At 34.9% G+C, this 14,336-nt stretch overlaps 1 protein-coding gene across 2 annotated transcripts in view; it reads right to left on the reverse strand.

The window, feature by feature from the left end:
- The window catches only part of LOC111417732 (intermembrane lipid transfer protein VPS13A-like), a 47,547-nt gene that overhangs the window by 2,745 nt on the left and 30,466 nt on the right, over positions 1–14,336 (reverse strand). For both annotated transcript variants that reach the window (XM_071195450.1, XM_071195451.1), the window contains exon 18: positions 8,199–9,111. In XM_071195450.1, coding sequence (XP_071051551.1) covers positions 8,199–9,111 — 913 coding nt within the window. The remainder of the gene's footprint in view (positions 1–8,198; positions 9,112–14,336) is intronic.

The raw sequence follows: 14,336 nt of genomic DNA on the forward strand, positions 1-14,336 counted from the left end.
AATGTAAAATTTTGGGGGAGTGCTGGAAAGAGATTAAGGCAGGGAAAGGGGGTTACGGGCAACGAGGGAGGGAGGAATATTTCAGAAGGGTGGGGTACTCAGTGAAAGCGGTAGATGATAGAAGGAGGGAAGGTATTGAGATGTGGAAAGAGCTGGAGAGCAGGGATAGAGATGTACAGAGGCAAGAAAGAAGGGGGCAGATAAGGGAGAGCAGGTACAACCCTAAGTACGAGGAAATAATAACGGAGGGATTGCCGAAGTACCTGTCGGTGGAGGGGGATGAGGAGGGGAAGAGGATGGTGGCAAGATTCTGATGCGGCAATGAGGAGAGAGCGAATAGGTATTGGATGAGAGATGATGAGAGGGGATGTAGGCTATGTGGGGGGGAGTGGGAGTCGTTGGAGCACCTACTGAGGGAGTGTGACGAGCTAAGAGAGGAGGTGATCGGCTGGAAGCAGGTGCTGGGGGAGAGGGCAAAGGGAAGAGAATGGATGAGGGAGGTGGTGGCGACAAGGCAGCGTAGGGAGATGCGGGGAGGAGATGGGGAGGGGTGGGATAGGAAATAAAATGTATTGTATTGTAATGTGATATATGTAATTGTAGTATTGTTAAAATTTAATTGTTTGTGGAATGTAATGCTGAGTTTGTAGCAATAAACTTAATTATTATTATTTTGAATATACTTGTCTATACTGGAAAAGGAACTATAATACACAATGATCAAGAACATTCCCACACGTTTTCATTCGTAACGGTGCTACTAAAAGACTATTTGGCTAAAGGGCATGAAATATATCTTGATCATTATTACACTAGTATCCGGATAGCAAAATATTTGTTCAAAAGCATGACGAAACTTGTAGGAACTTTGCAAAAATTTAGAAAGGGAAATCCGAAACAATTATTTCAAGAAAAAATTAAGAAAGGAGATGCTGTATGGAAAAGAAAAGGTCCAGTATTGGTTCACACTGGAAGGACAAGAGATTGGTGGCTATGATATCAACACCGAATGGTAGAAGCAACAAATAGAAAAGGAAAACAAGTAATAAAACCAGTATGTGTTCTCGCCTACAATAAGTACATGTCCCGGATAGAGAGATCAGACCAGATGATGGGATACTACTCATCGCCAAGGAAAACCATAAGATGGTACAGAAAAGTGTTCTTTCATCTTATACATATTGCAATGTGGAATGCCTATAACATATACAGGGTGTTCCGGTGACTCGGGGCATAAAATTAACTTCATATACTAGAGCAAAAATGATGACGATTCGTGAAAAAAAATTATTATAAAAGTCTTCAAATGGCTAAGATATGGGCCATCAAAGTTCAGAAATTTTAACACATTTTTCTAAATATTTTCAATACCATTTGTGGTAGAGCGTTGAAATTTGGCACAGGATAAACAAATATCAAGCAAAATCATTGAACCAATTTTGACTTTGATCGGGCGGCGGCAACCATGCTATACAGGTGTCCCTAAAATTTGTTTGCTCAGAACTTTTTTGTTCGCTCGTAACCCTACCTTTATTTTTGTACTTTTTAATAGAAAATTTATTTTAGAAACTATTATCACTCTTTGAAAATTTTGATAACATTTACCGTTTTCGAGTTATACGCGAAAATGTTAAGCTTTGATTTCAATCGTAACAAACAAAAAAAGGAAACATATTCCGCAAGATCTGAGTTGGCGATGACAATTCAAAAACGAACTGAGCTAATAACCATTATTTGCATACATTTCTAAGTGCAGACTTAGTTAAATACAGTGTTAATTTATTTTAGTTGAATAAAAGAATGTAATTTCCAAAACAATAAATTTAATTTTCACGGTTACAACAAACAAGAACAAAAATTCAAACAAATAGTAATAAATAAAAAAGAACAAAAAAATACTAAAGTAGATGTTCAAAAACACTCCCGCCGGCATCAATGCACGCCTGATATCGCCGTCTTAAATTAAAGCACACTCTGTGGAGAACATCGATCTCAGTTCGAAGTTGATCAAATGAATCAACAATTCGCAACCTCAGTTGATCAACTCGTTTTCGATTAACTGATTTAAACGCAGTAAATTAGCGATTTAACGCGTCCCCATAAATAAAAATCTACAGACGTAAGATCCGGCGATCGGGGGGGCAACTTATCGGTGCACCTACTCCTAGTCCAATCCACCGTTCCGGAAAACGTTCCCTCAGAAATTCTTGGACAGCTTGTGTGCTATGTGCAGGAGCACCATTATGCATATACCACATTGCTTGCCTTGTGTTTAAAGGACCGTCATCTAAAAAAATCATCTAATTCCTCTAAATGTATCCTGTATGTATGTCCATCCAGCCTTGATGGCAAGAAAACGGGTCCAATAATTACATCGCCCACAATGCCAGCCCAAACGTTAAGAGAAAATCTCCATTGTGATTTCCAAGTTTTCTTAAATCTTGGATTTTCGTCCGCCCAACTATGTAAATTTCTCAAATTGAAGATTCCATCTTTAGAAAAAGTAGATTCATCTGTAAAAAGCACTTTTTCTTAAAACTGATAATCAATTTGGATTTTGTGCTGCATTATTTGGCAATATTGCAGTCGCAGTGGGTAATCAGCCAGTCGAACTTAGCGAACTTTGTAACAATGAAATGGATAAAGCTGTTGTTCGTGAAGAACACTCCAGACAGTTGTTTTTGAAGTTAAAAAGTGCCTCGCGATATCCAAAGTACCAGCTGTAGTATTTTCTTCTACGTAGTCTAGAATATCTTCTTCTAGTTCGGGTGTTCGGACTGATCTTACGTTACTGTTGTTAGCAAATTTCGGCTTAAACGTCCCATTTTCCCTTAAACGGGTTTCAACCCTTAAAAATTTTTTTCGATTGGAAGCTCTGCGATTCGGAAATTTCTCCCGATAACGGTTAGCGGCTGCTACGGCGTTTCCATGACATGATTTTGACATTAGGGGAATAATGTCAAAATCATGTCAATTTGTTCACTAAATGTGTAACTCTCCATTTTGAACACTTAAAATTAATAAAAACTTAACTAACAAAAAACTATCATTTGTGTTTAAACGACATAAGCAAGTTGACAGCTCAATTTGTTTTTTTTAATTGCCTTGGCCAACCTTGACTTTTTCGAAGATTTTTGTTTTTTAGTGTTACCATTGAAATCGAAGCTTAATATTTTCGCGTATAACTTGAAAACGGTCAATGTTATCAAAATTTTCAAAGAGTGATAAAAGTTTCTAAAATAAATTTTTTATTAAAAAGTACAAAAATAAATGTAGGGTTACGAGCGAACAAAAAAGTTCTGAGCAAACAAATTTTAGGGACAGCCTGTATAGCATGGTTGCCGCCGCCCGATCAAAGTCAAAATTGGTCAAATAGCCCATATCTTGACCATTTGAAGACTTTTATAATAATTTTCTTTCACGAATCGTCATCATTTTTGCTCTAGTATATGAGGTTAATTTTATGCCCCGAGTCACCGGAACACCCTGTATAAGAAGGAAAGAGGTACAACCAAAATTGACCTCTTGAAGTTCAACAGAAGAAGTTATACAGGATAATCTACAGGTCAATGATACATATACTAGGTCAACCACAGGCCAACAATCAGAATTCCATTATCTGGAGATAGTTCCCTCCACACAGAAAGACAAATCCGACGAAGAGGTGTCGCCAGTGAAGCAGAGGTGGAGTTTACAAGAAATTCATTGTGAGTACCATATGTATGCGGATGATTTGCAAATGTATGTTTCCTTTGATCCACGCGACTTCGCGTTGGGTATTACGAATATGCAAAAAGACCTTGATTACATTCATAAAGTGGCTCGGGAATACGGTCTATATCTTAATCCGAGTAAAACCAATGCTATTCTTTTTGGAAATCTCGCTATATGTAATGGTTTCCAGGAAAGTATTGATTTGCAAATTGATGGTTGTAACATTTCTTTGGTTAGTGAGGTAAAGAATTTGGGTATGATTATGGATAACAGTTTTCGCTATAAGAAGCATGTCTAAAACTGTATATCCAGGGCTTATTATCATCTGAGGATGTTGTTTCCTCATCGACACTACCTTGGTATTCATCTGAAAAAGATGTTGTGTAAAGCCTCTATTTTGGCTCAATTCACTTATTGTGCTGAGGTCTACCATCCGTGCATTGACGTTAGCGATGTAACACGTATTCAACGAGTACAAAACTCGTGTCTTCGGTATATATACGGAATTAGAAAATATAACAGAATATCTTATAAACTGAAGGCTGCGGGATGGCTAAATATGTATCATCATAGGAAAGTGCAGTGTTTGTGCCTACTATAAGGAACCACATATCTCTACCAACTGATAACTTTCCGAAATGATGTCCACCGAATTAATACGCGATTTCGCGGAAGACTGTCGCCACCCTTCTATCGTTTGTCTTTATTTCAGAGGTCATACATATTTCAAATAACTTCGAAATATAATGAGGTGGACGATAATTGCAAGGAGTTCTCACTAGGAAGGTTTAAAATTACACAGAAAAATTCTTGTTTTCTTGAACAATGTCTACATGGGGGCAAACGCTGATCTGACATGTTTTGCAATCTTGTTGTTGTATCTAGCTGTAGCTTTGTAATTTTTGGCCGAGTCATGTTTTTCTTTTTTTGTTTCTTAGGTTAATTAGAGCAGCTGTACTAACTAATACAAGCTGAAACTCGCCTATTTTCCTTTGTATGTTTTTTTTTAAATACAACTTCTTTCTATTAAACTTATTTCTAATAAAGGCATTTATTATTATTATTAAATGCAGATACAACTGCCCGATATGTCCAAAAAACCCTGGTTTGTGTGTAGAACCATGCTTCAGAATCTGGCACAGTGCACAATAATTGTATTTTGTAATATTTTGGGGTAACCGTAGTATTCGTTTTTGTTTGTATAGCACATTACGTTGTATTTAGAAAAAGAAAATAGAGACTTGGAAGAAATTCAGGTGAGTTCAGTTGACTGGACGTTGGTACAGAACTTAGAAATTCAAGGTACAATACCGTCGTCCAGTACTGCAGAAAGCGCGGTAGCGAATGTATTAAAATATGTACTCAACCTCAGTTAAAAAATTAACAACTGTACCAAGCAATGAAGAATCAAGTTAAATGAAGCTAAATCTGCTCATAGGGGTATAGTTAGTTAGGCCATTAGCAAATTCGCCAAGTTATGAACATCTACTTTTTCATTACATTCATGTCGAAGCAACCCAAATCCTCGACAACGTGAATCAGAACAGAAGACTCAAGAGGAACCGGTGAGGAACCTTAGTGAGTAGGATCTGGACCATAATCAGATAATTATGTTGCACAGATTTGGGGAAAAACCTGTTATAAAATCATTTAAGGTACATTTCTCAAGTAATATGTAATTTGGAGTTTTGCAAGCAGTACCTCTTCTTCTGGTCTTCTGTAAGCACTATGTAATCTTCTGCAAGCAGCACTTAGTCGTCTGCAAACACTATCCATTCTTCTGCCAGCAATATTTAGTTTCTGTAAGCAGTATTTAACTACCTACAAGCAGAATATAGTCTTCAATAAGCTATCTAGTATTTTGCAAGTTATATTTATTTTTCTACAAACAGAATTTAGACTTTTTCACTCAAAAACGGCGAGCTCAAGCGGTGCAGCTACTAAGCTTTTCGGCTCTTCTCCTTGATGGTAACGCTTATGGTAATGTTAACACTTGAGAAGGGAACCCTATATGTATTTGGAGATAAAAAAATAGGGGACGTGCTTTTGTATAATTTGAGTAGTCTAACTCCCAAGAGTGAATATAATTGACATGAAATTGTACAGCTTTTGTCGATATGATCGATTATATCTCAGAAACTAAAATCGATGAAGGAAAATGTTATACATATAAAATATTGGTTATGATCAAAAAATACCTAATCCATATTCTGTGCAACCCTATTCAATATTATTTTTTCGATGAAACGTGCTAATCACCAAACCGCTATTTTCATAACTTTCGTTACAAAACTAATTATAACTTAAAAGCTAAAGTCGATGCATGAAAATTTTATGCATAAAAAATCTTGGTTATGATCAAAACAGACATAATTCATAATCTGTACACAACTATTCAAGATTATTTTCTAGATACAAGATGCAAATCACTAAGATTGCGATTTCCTCAACTTTTGTGAATAAAACCTGTTATAACTGAAAAACTAAAGTCGATGCAGAAAAGTTGTATGCATAAAAAATCTTGGTTATGATCAAAACAGACATAATTCATAATCTGTACACACCTATCCAAGATTATTTTCTAGATACAAGGTGCAACAATGGATAAAATTCTACGAAATAATGAAGATAAATTGAAGATAACTCATTAAAGACAGGTCAGTGACCATTTGACAGTAAACTGTCAAATGTTAATCAAAGTAATTATTCACTTTGAAGAGCTATCAAGAAGACTAGTCCCGCAGAATATACTATTTAAAAACGCAGAAGCTAAGAGATACGTTGAATATTTTGAAGATACTTTTATGAATAATCATTTTTGCTTGTTAATGCATCTTTTAGATTAAAATATGTACCCAACCTCAGTTAAAACATTAACAACTGGACCAAGTAATGAAGAATCAAGTTAAATGAGGCTAAATCTGCCTCATCAAAAACTTGTTATAAAATCATTTACGGGTACATTTCTCAAGTAATATCTAGTTTTGAGTTCTGCAATCAGTACCTCTTCTTCTGCAAGCAGTATCCATTCTTCTGCCAGCAGTCTTCTACAAGCAGTATTTAATTATCTACAAGCAGAATATAGTCTTCAACAAGCTATCTAGCATTTTGCAAGTCATATTTAGTTTTCTGCAAGCAGAATTTAGTCTTTTTCACTCAAAAACAGTACTTTTACAGTGAGCATCCTTTGTTCTATGATAATATTAGTTGTTATCACTTAACGATTCTTAAATTAGGCCACCTACATCCCACCTTGACTCAAGCGGTGCAGCTACTCAGTTTTCGGGCTCTTCTCCTTGATGGTAACCCTTATGATGAAGTTAACGACCGAGAAGGGAACAAAATGTAAATAAGCCGTCAATTGCATGTTTACTTTATATGTTTACTGTTGTTGGTATGATCGATTATATCTAAGAAACTAAAATCGATGGAGGAAAATGTTATACATAAAAAATCTTGGTTATGATCAAAAAAGACATAATTCATAATCTGTACACATCTATTCAAGATTATCTTCTAGATACAAGGTGCAACAATGGAGTGTAAGAAACCGAAGAAGAATCTGGCATCAAATTAGATCACCAACCGATAAGATTCTACTAAATAATGAAGATAAATTGAAGATAACTCATTAAAGGTCAGTGTCTACTTAAGTAAACTATCAAGTGTTAGTAAAATTGACGCAGAAGCTAAGAGATACGCTGAATATTTTGAAGATATTTTTTGCCGAATCATTTTTGCTTATTAATGCATCTTTTAGATTAAAATATGTACCCAACATCAGTTAAAAAATTAACAATTGGATCAAGCGATGAAGAATCAAGTTAAATGAAGCTAAATCTGCCTCATAAAAAGTTGTTAGAAAATCATTTAAGGTAATCAAGTAATATCCAGCTTTGAGTTTTGCAAGCAGTACCTCAGCTGTAGTTACCCTTCTGTATGTAATAACTGGTCTTCTGCCAGCAGTATTTAGTCTTCTGCAAGCAATATTAAATTATCTACAAGCAGAATATAGTCTTCAACAAGCTATGTAGCATTTTGCAAGTCATATTTAGTTTTCTACAGGTAGAATTTAGTCTTTTTCACTCAAAAACAGTACTTCTTCAATCAGCATTCTTTGTACTATGAGAATGTTAGTTGTTATCAGTTAACGATTCTTAAACTTAGGACACCTACGTCCCACCGTGACTCAAGCGGTGCAGATACTAAGATTTCGAGCTCTTCTGCCTGATGGGAATAAAATGTAAATAAGAGGCCAATTACATAGCAGAGAATTGAAGAATATTCTCGTATATACATTTGGAGATAAAAAAAATAGGGAGTTGCTTCTGTATGACTTGAGTAGTCTAACTCCTAAGAGTGAATATAACAGCCACATATGCTAATAAAATTTGGTGTATTTTTAGATCTTACAAATATCTTACTGGAATTTAGACTGGTTAAGTTAGACCAAGAAACGAATTTGCATTCTTAAAGTAAATTACCTTATTAATTACAGTGACAGGAACTCGAATCGAACTCAAATCATTTCTAAAGGCTACAGCACCATCTTGAATCCATTTTTTATGCTCAGTCATTAACTTAGCTAATTCCATAACCAATCCACCCTCTAAATTTACATAAAAATCCCCAAAAACCAACTGAACGTTTTTATAAACACTCATCGTTTTCGCAACGTTCTTAAAAAACGAAAATTCGATCACCGAATTCGCTTTAATCGCCTCACACGGCATCGGATTCAAAGTAATTGGGTCATTAGACGTTGTCGGTTGCTTATTGTCAATTTGCCCCGATTGAATTTTCGCACAAAAATATTGATACGTTTGCGATTTTCTGAATTGTACGTAAAGGGCCGGATTGTAAGTTCGCTTTAATTCGGCAAAGAACGGTTTTAGCATGAACATTTTTTCGAAATCGATGTGAACGTAATCTTTGAGTTGACATTTTTTATATGGTAATCGATATTTGTCTTCGATCCATGAAGCTAATTCTAAAGTTAAAGTTTTCCATTTATGGCCGACGTTGACTTCCCAAATTGCGGGGGAATCGGCCATCGATAAATAAATGTGTTCTTTTGTCGGTTGGGTTGTTGTAAAAAATGAAACTCCAATTCCTGCCAATGAAAGTAAACATTCGAAATCGCATTGTTCCATAAACGCGTCTTTTAAAATGTCGTTATAAACTTTTTGATCTTGGGTAAAAATTAGAATCTTTTTTAAACCATCTCGATAACAAATGTAGTAAATTATTACTTTATCTTTACGGACTTTTTTATTTAAAGTTGTTTTTACGCTATCGCAACTGTCGGAATCCTCACTGCTTGAACTTTCTGATTTTAGTTGGTTTTGGTTTGCTCCATAAGTTACACTGTGAAAGCTTATTTTTTCTTCCCCATAACTGAAATTATAAAGAAACAATAGATATTTACGTAACCAGTTATGAAAAGACTAATTTTGTTTGATGAGCGTAATATTTGCATGTAATGAAATCATTATATCACTAGTTATAAAAAAACGTGACGTTGCATAACGTCAGAAAGACATGTAATAGTTATTTATGTAACTAGTTATGAAAAGAGATTTGCAAATTACGTGAATTAACCTTCGAGCGGGCGCGCTGTTATAAAATTTATGACAGTTTTCGTTTTTATAATATTATAATTTCTTATATTATGCATTTGAAAGGATTTAACGCTAAAGTATTCATGTAACTATGTATTTTGAACATGATGAAAAGAAAAATGTAAAAAGAAATACAGTGTGTTAATTAATTGTCGTACCCGATGTCATCATTGCAAGTATGCAACCAATATCACAGTACTGATATTGCAATACGCGATTTGCGTATGATGCGTATTGCACTGTGATATTGGTTGCATACTTGCAATGATGACGTCGGGTATGATAATTAATTAACACACTGTATATTGACGCTGTCTTTATGGAAAAAAAAGTTATAAAATAAAAAAAATGTACACATTAATTGCTGATTTATAAGGCCGTATTTATATTATAGGATGTATTAAGGGATATAAATGTATTATAAATAAGTTTTGAGTCATACATGAAGATTTCGGATCGATTGCACATTTTTGAAAAATACAGGTCCGTAATGACAATTTTGTCGGAATCGAAATTGTTTTCATCTTTTCAATATTTCAATCTTTTGAGTTTATGGAAATATTCAATATATTTAAAGGCTTAATACGGCTAAATCTGAATGTTTCTAGTAGTAGGTCTAATGTTAGTTCTAGTGACAATGGTAGGTAGCGCTAGTTAACATAAGATATCACTATGTTGCATATTTGTTTGTTTATTTATTGATGACATTTACAGAAATACAAATAAAGCAAAGTAAATAACAGAAGAACAAAAAGAAAGGACAGTTTACTGTCATCAACTTGGACCGAGTCAACGTATTGAAAAGATCATTTTTTGATAGGTGGTTTCATAAGCTTTATGACTCGATGATATAGACAGGCTGAATGCAACAATCTCCAGCTAGACATATCCAACTAGCCAACCCACTACAGTGCATGAGATATTCTACTTCTTTTTCTTATTCCATAAATAAAACGCAAACATCAGTTTTAAAACAACTGTATGCGAAGGGAGGTGTGACTATCAAGGCACGAATTATAAACAGCATCCCCGTAATTAAAAATGGATAATATCAAACCATCACAAAGGCGAGATCGTATACACTGATTCAGTAAGAGCTTGCTGCTATACAATAGTCTAAGTGTGGAGTACGCAAGTTGAAGAAGATGGGTTATATGTTTACGGAACCTTCAAGATGATTCCAATGTTATACCTTGATTCCGAGCATCATCAACAATATTTAATTGCAACCCTCAAGTTTGCCTTCAGCATGGTAACAGAATTCCTATGCCCAAAGACCATGACTGACGACTTCGACGCGTTAATAGACAAGCTTAATTTAGCAGCCTCAGAAATTAATCTGTTAAGGTCAGAATTGATTTTATTTTGTGAATCCAACATATCTGTGATATCAAATAGGAAGTACAATGGGGTATCATCAGCATACATATGAACTTTGCAATATCGTAAAACTTTATGTAGATACGCAGTATAAACTAGGTACAGAATAGGGTCAACGACAGAACCCTGAGGAACCCCCGACGAAATCATACCCACATTCGAGTACCTCCCATTTAAATTCACAATCTGACAACGATGATCCAGATAACTTTCAAAAAGTTTAATAGCTTGTTCCGAAAGTCCTGAAAATTTCTGAAATGATAGAAAGGTTTCATGATGCAATGTATCGAACGCTTTTGAAAAATCCAACAGCACAAGCACAAGGACATCACCATCATCCATACACCGGAAAAGATCATCAGTTACGTCCAAAAGGGCCGTTGTACTGCTATACCCTGAGCGAAAACCAGATTGATGCGGCGGTAAAACATTAAAATTTTCAAGGTGCTCAAATAAATTGCAATAAATTTTTCGAAGATTTGAAGATAAAATACTGATAGGCCTGAGGTCCTTAAGATGTAAAGGGTTAGCTAGTTTAGGCACTGGAGTAACAAGAGCTACCATCCATGCATTATGGAATATCGAGGTTTCCAAACAATAATTAATTATATGACATATATATGGTAATATCGTTGGGCAACAGAGAATTAGCAGTTTTTAATACCATCATGATCTACAACATTACTTTTAATCGACTGCAGCAAATCAAAGACCTCCGACTCAGATATATACGCAAAACTTAGTCACTCTACCACGGATGGTAGAGTATGAGTCTCAAAGTAATTTATCATATAGGCATCACCTAGCGATTCAACTTGAGTTCAAAGAAAATATTTATTTATAACATTCTCATTACCAAGACCATCAGGTATTGATCGCTGCTTCCAACTAATTATTCCCATAATTCGAAAACTTTTCCAAAGATCACGACTATTACCCCTACTAACCACCTGAGCAAGATATGCCTTCTTTTCCCTTTGAATGCTAACATTAGTGAAGTTACGAAGTTTTTTGTAGTTACTAAAATGACTGGAAATGACTGCCTTTTTTTAATTTCAAGTACTTATCCCGAAGCAACATCATTAATTTAATATTATCAGTTATCCAAGGACGATAATGTTTCCTAAGGGTGGTAACTTTAACAAGTGCATGTATATCAAAAAGAGTCATTATCAACGAATTAAAAAATTCAACCTTATCATTTATATCATTATATCGTAGTATATTTTGCCACGGAGTTATTTCCAGATCATGTAAGAAATTTTCATAGCAAATATGTTTGAAATCTCTATAATGTACAACACACGGCAACTTATTCTGACTACCAAAGATGTCTAAAACAACAGGCACAAGTAAATCGTCATCATTAAGAATTATGTAATCAATCAGTGTTGCAGTATTTAATGTTACCTCCTCAGCTCGAGGAGGTACAGGGGGATCACCTTTAAGAAGATCGGAGACATCAATTGTCCTAAATTTCCTATTTCATATTCGGCAATAAATGGACCCTTTGACAGTCCAAACGTTTGTTTTTCCATACACTTTTTTTGCCTACTGATACAACCTATATCGCATTCCAGTGAGATCCTCAGTTATTACTAATTTTGATCCTTTAAGCTTCTTCTTCATGTTCAGAATTTGATATTTGTGGTCTACTCTAGCGAATTTTACTATCATTGCATAATCAAAGCGGAGCGCAAATTTTTCTAATAACAGATTTTGAATTTCATCGTGGGCGAAACACTCTTTAATGGACTGGTTTAATATTGTTTTAATCTCGTTAACTTGAGAATTATCGAAAAAAGGCGTGATGATTATATTACCTTTAATCAAACCCACGCGTTCAGTTTCTATGAAAATAGCACAGGTTTAACCACTTCAATTCGCACCAAAAGCCAGACCGCTCTGGCAACACGTCTGTTCACTCCACCAAATTTTACATTTAAAAAGTTTTATACTCTAATTGAACTAAAACTAGAACTAACACTAGATCTAGAACTAGAAAGCTTCGGGTTTAGCCGTACGTCTCTCAAGACGGTTAAACCCGAATGATTCTAATTCTTTTCTAGATCGTTAGACCTAGATCGTTTCTAGATCTAGGTCTAATGTCAGTTCTAATGACAGTATATGTGTAAAACTAGAACTAACACTATACGTATACCGGAATTAGAAACATTTACGTTTAACCGGACGTATCTTAAGACGGACGAAAAGTCAAGATTATCATAATGACGTCACCTTTTTCCAAGCAAAACTTTTCCTCTGCAAAACTACCCGGTAGTGTACTATTACTATCACAATATACAGAGTGTCCCAATTTCGATGTCCGCATAGGCTATCTCCGAAACTAAAAGAGATAGAAAAAAAGTAGCTTACATGTCATGAACTCGTTTTTCGAGAAAATGCTAATGCCGAAAACTCCGAACAGCTATCGTCTTTTGTAAAAATTATGAAAAATGTAACATGATGGAATGCTATATGTTATCAGATAAGAATGCGACGTTAGCCGCGGAATTTTATTTCACAAGATATCCAGAAAGAAGACAACCGCACATAAGAACCTTCAGCCGGTTAGCAGAAAATTTAATAGATATTTGGTCCTTCCCCAAACCACATACAAAAACATACCAAAATGACCTGCAAGAGAAATTGCAACAAGACGTCTGATCCAAAAGCCGTTGCTGCCGAATATGAAAGAAAAATAAGTATAAACCATACAAAGCGGGGCTAACTCCTTATTTACGTGCCGGAGATGTCAATCGAAGATTAGAATTTTGTAGATGATATTTAGAAAAATTAAATAATCTGCTGTTTGTTCAAAATGTTATCTGGACCGAAGAAGTCACTGAGTGTTCAAAGAAGATTGGGGTTCAATGTATGGTGTGCCCTTTTAGATAATAGAATTTTGCCATATAGTATCTACCATAAAAACTTAAACTCAGAGAAATACCTCAATATATTAAGGCAGCACTTGAGCCTTTGGTCGACAATTTGGCACTAAATATGTCTCAAATGATATATTTTCAATATGACGGAGCACCAGCACATAATGCCAGAGTTGTTAGTGAATTTTTAAATACTACTACAAACTCCTTGCTATAAACTTTGGCAATAATTGGAAACAATGCTTTCCCTCATGGTATGGTTATCATCATAACAACACTAAGTTTTAAATACATACAATAGTTTTAGAAAGAACAAAAAAATTGATACATTATATTCCATCATAGTATGTATGGTTATCACTAGGGCACGAAACTTTTGTAACAAAACGATACGATTTCCCCCCTCCACTTGTTCTCATTGGCTAGTTTTCTGGGTTTGTTTTCTAGGAAGCCACTGAGAACAAGTGGAGGGGAAATCGTATCCTTTTGTTACAAAAGTTCCGTGCCTTAGTTATCACCATAGCAACATTAACTTTTAAATACATACATTAGATTTAGATGGAACAAAATGAATTTTTGTTAATTATTCAATAACTATAAGAAATATACCCCACAAACTATATACATTTGTTATGAGAAGAAAAAACAAATTATTTTAAGTCATAGCCAACTATGGTTTCTATTTAAAAAAATAAAGTTACGTCTAAAATCTCGAAAATAAAAGATGAGAAAAAAA

Source organism: Onthophagus taurus, chromosome 3, assembly GCF_036711975.1.
Source record: "Onthophagus taurus isolate NC chromosome 3, IU_Otau_3.0, whole genome shotgun sequence".
In the NCBI taxonomy this organism is placed as follows: Eukaryota; Metazoa; Arthropoda; class Insecta; order Coleoptera; family Scarabaeidae; genus Onthophagus; species Onthophagus taurus.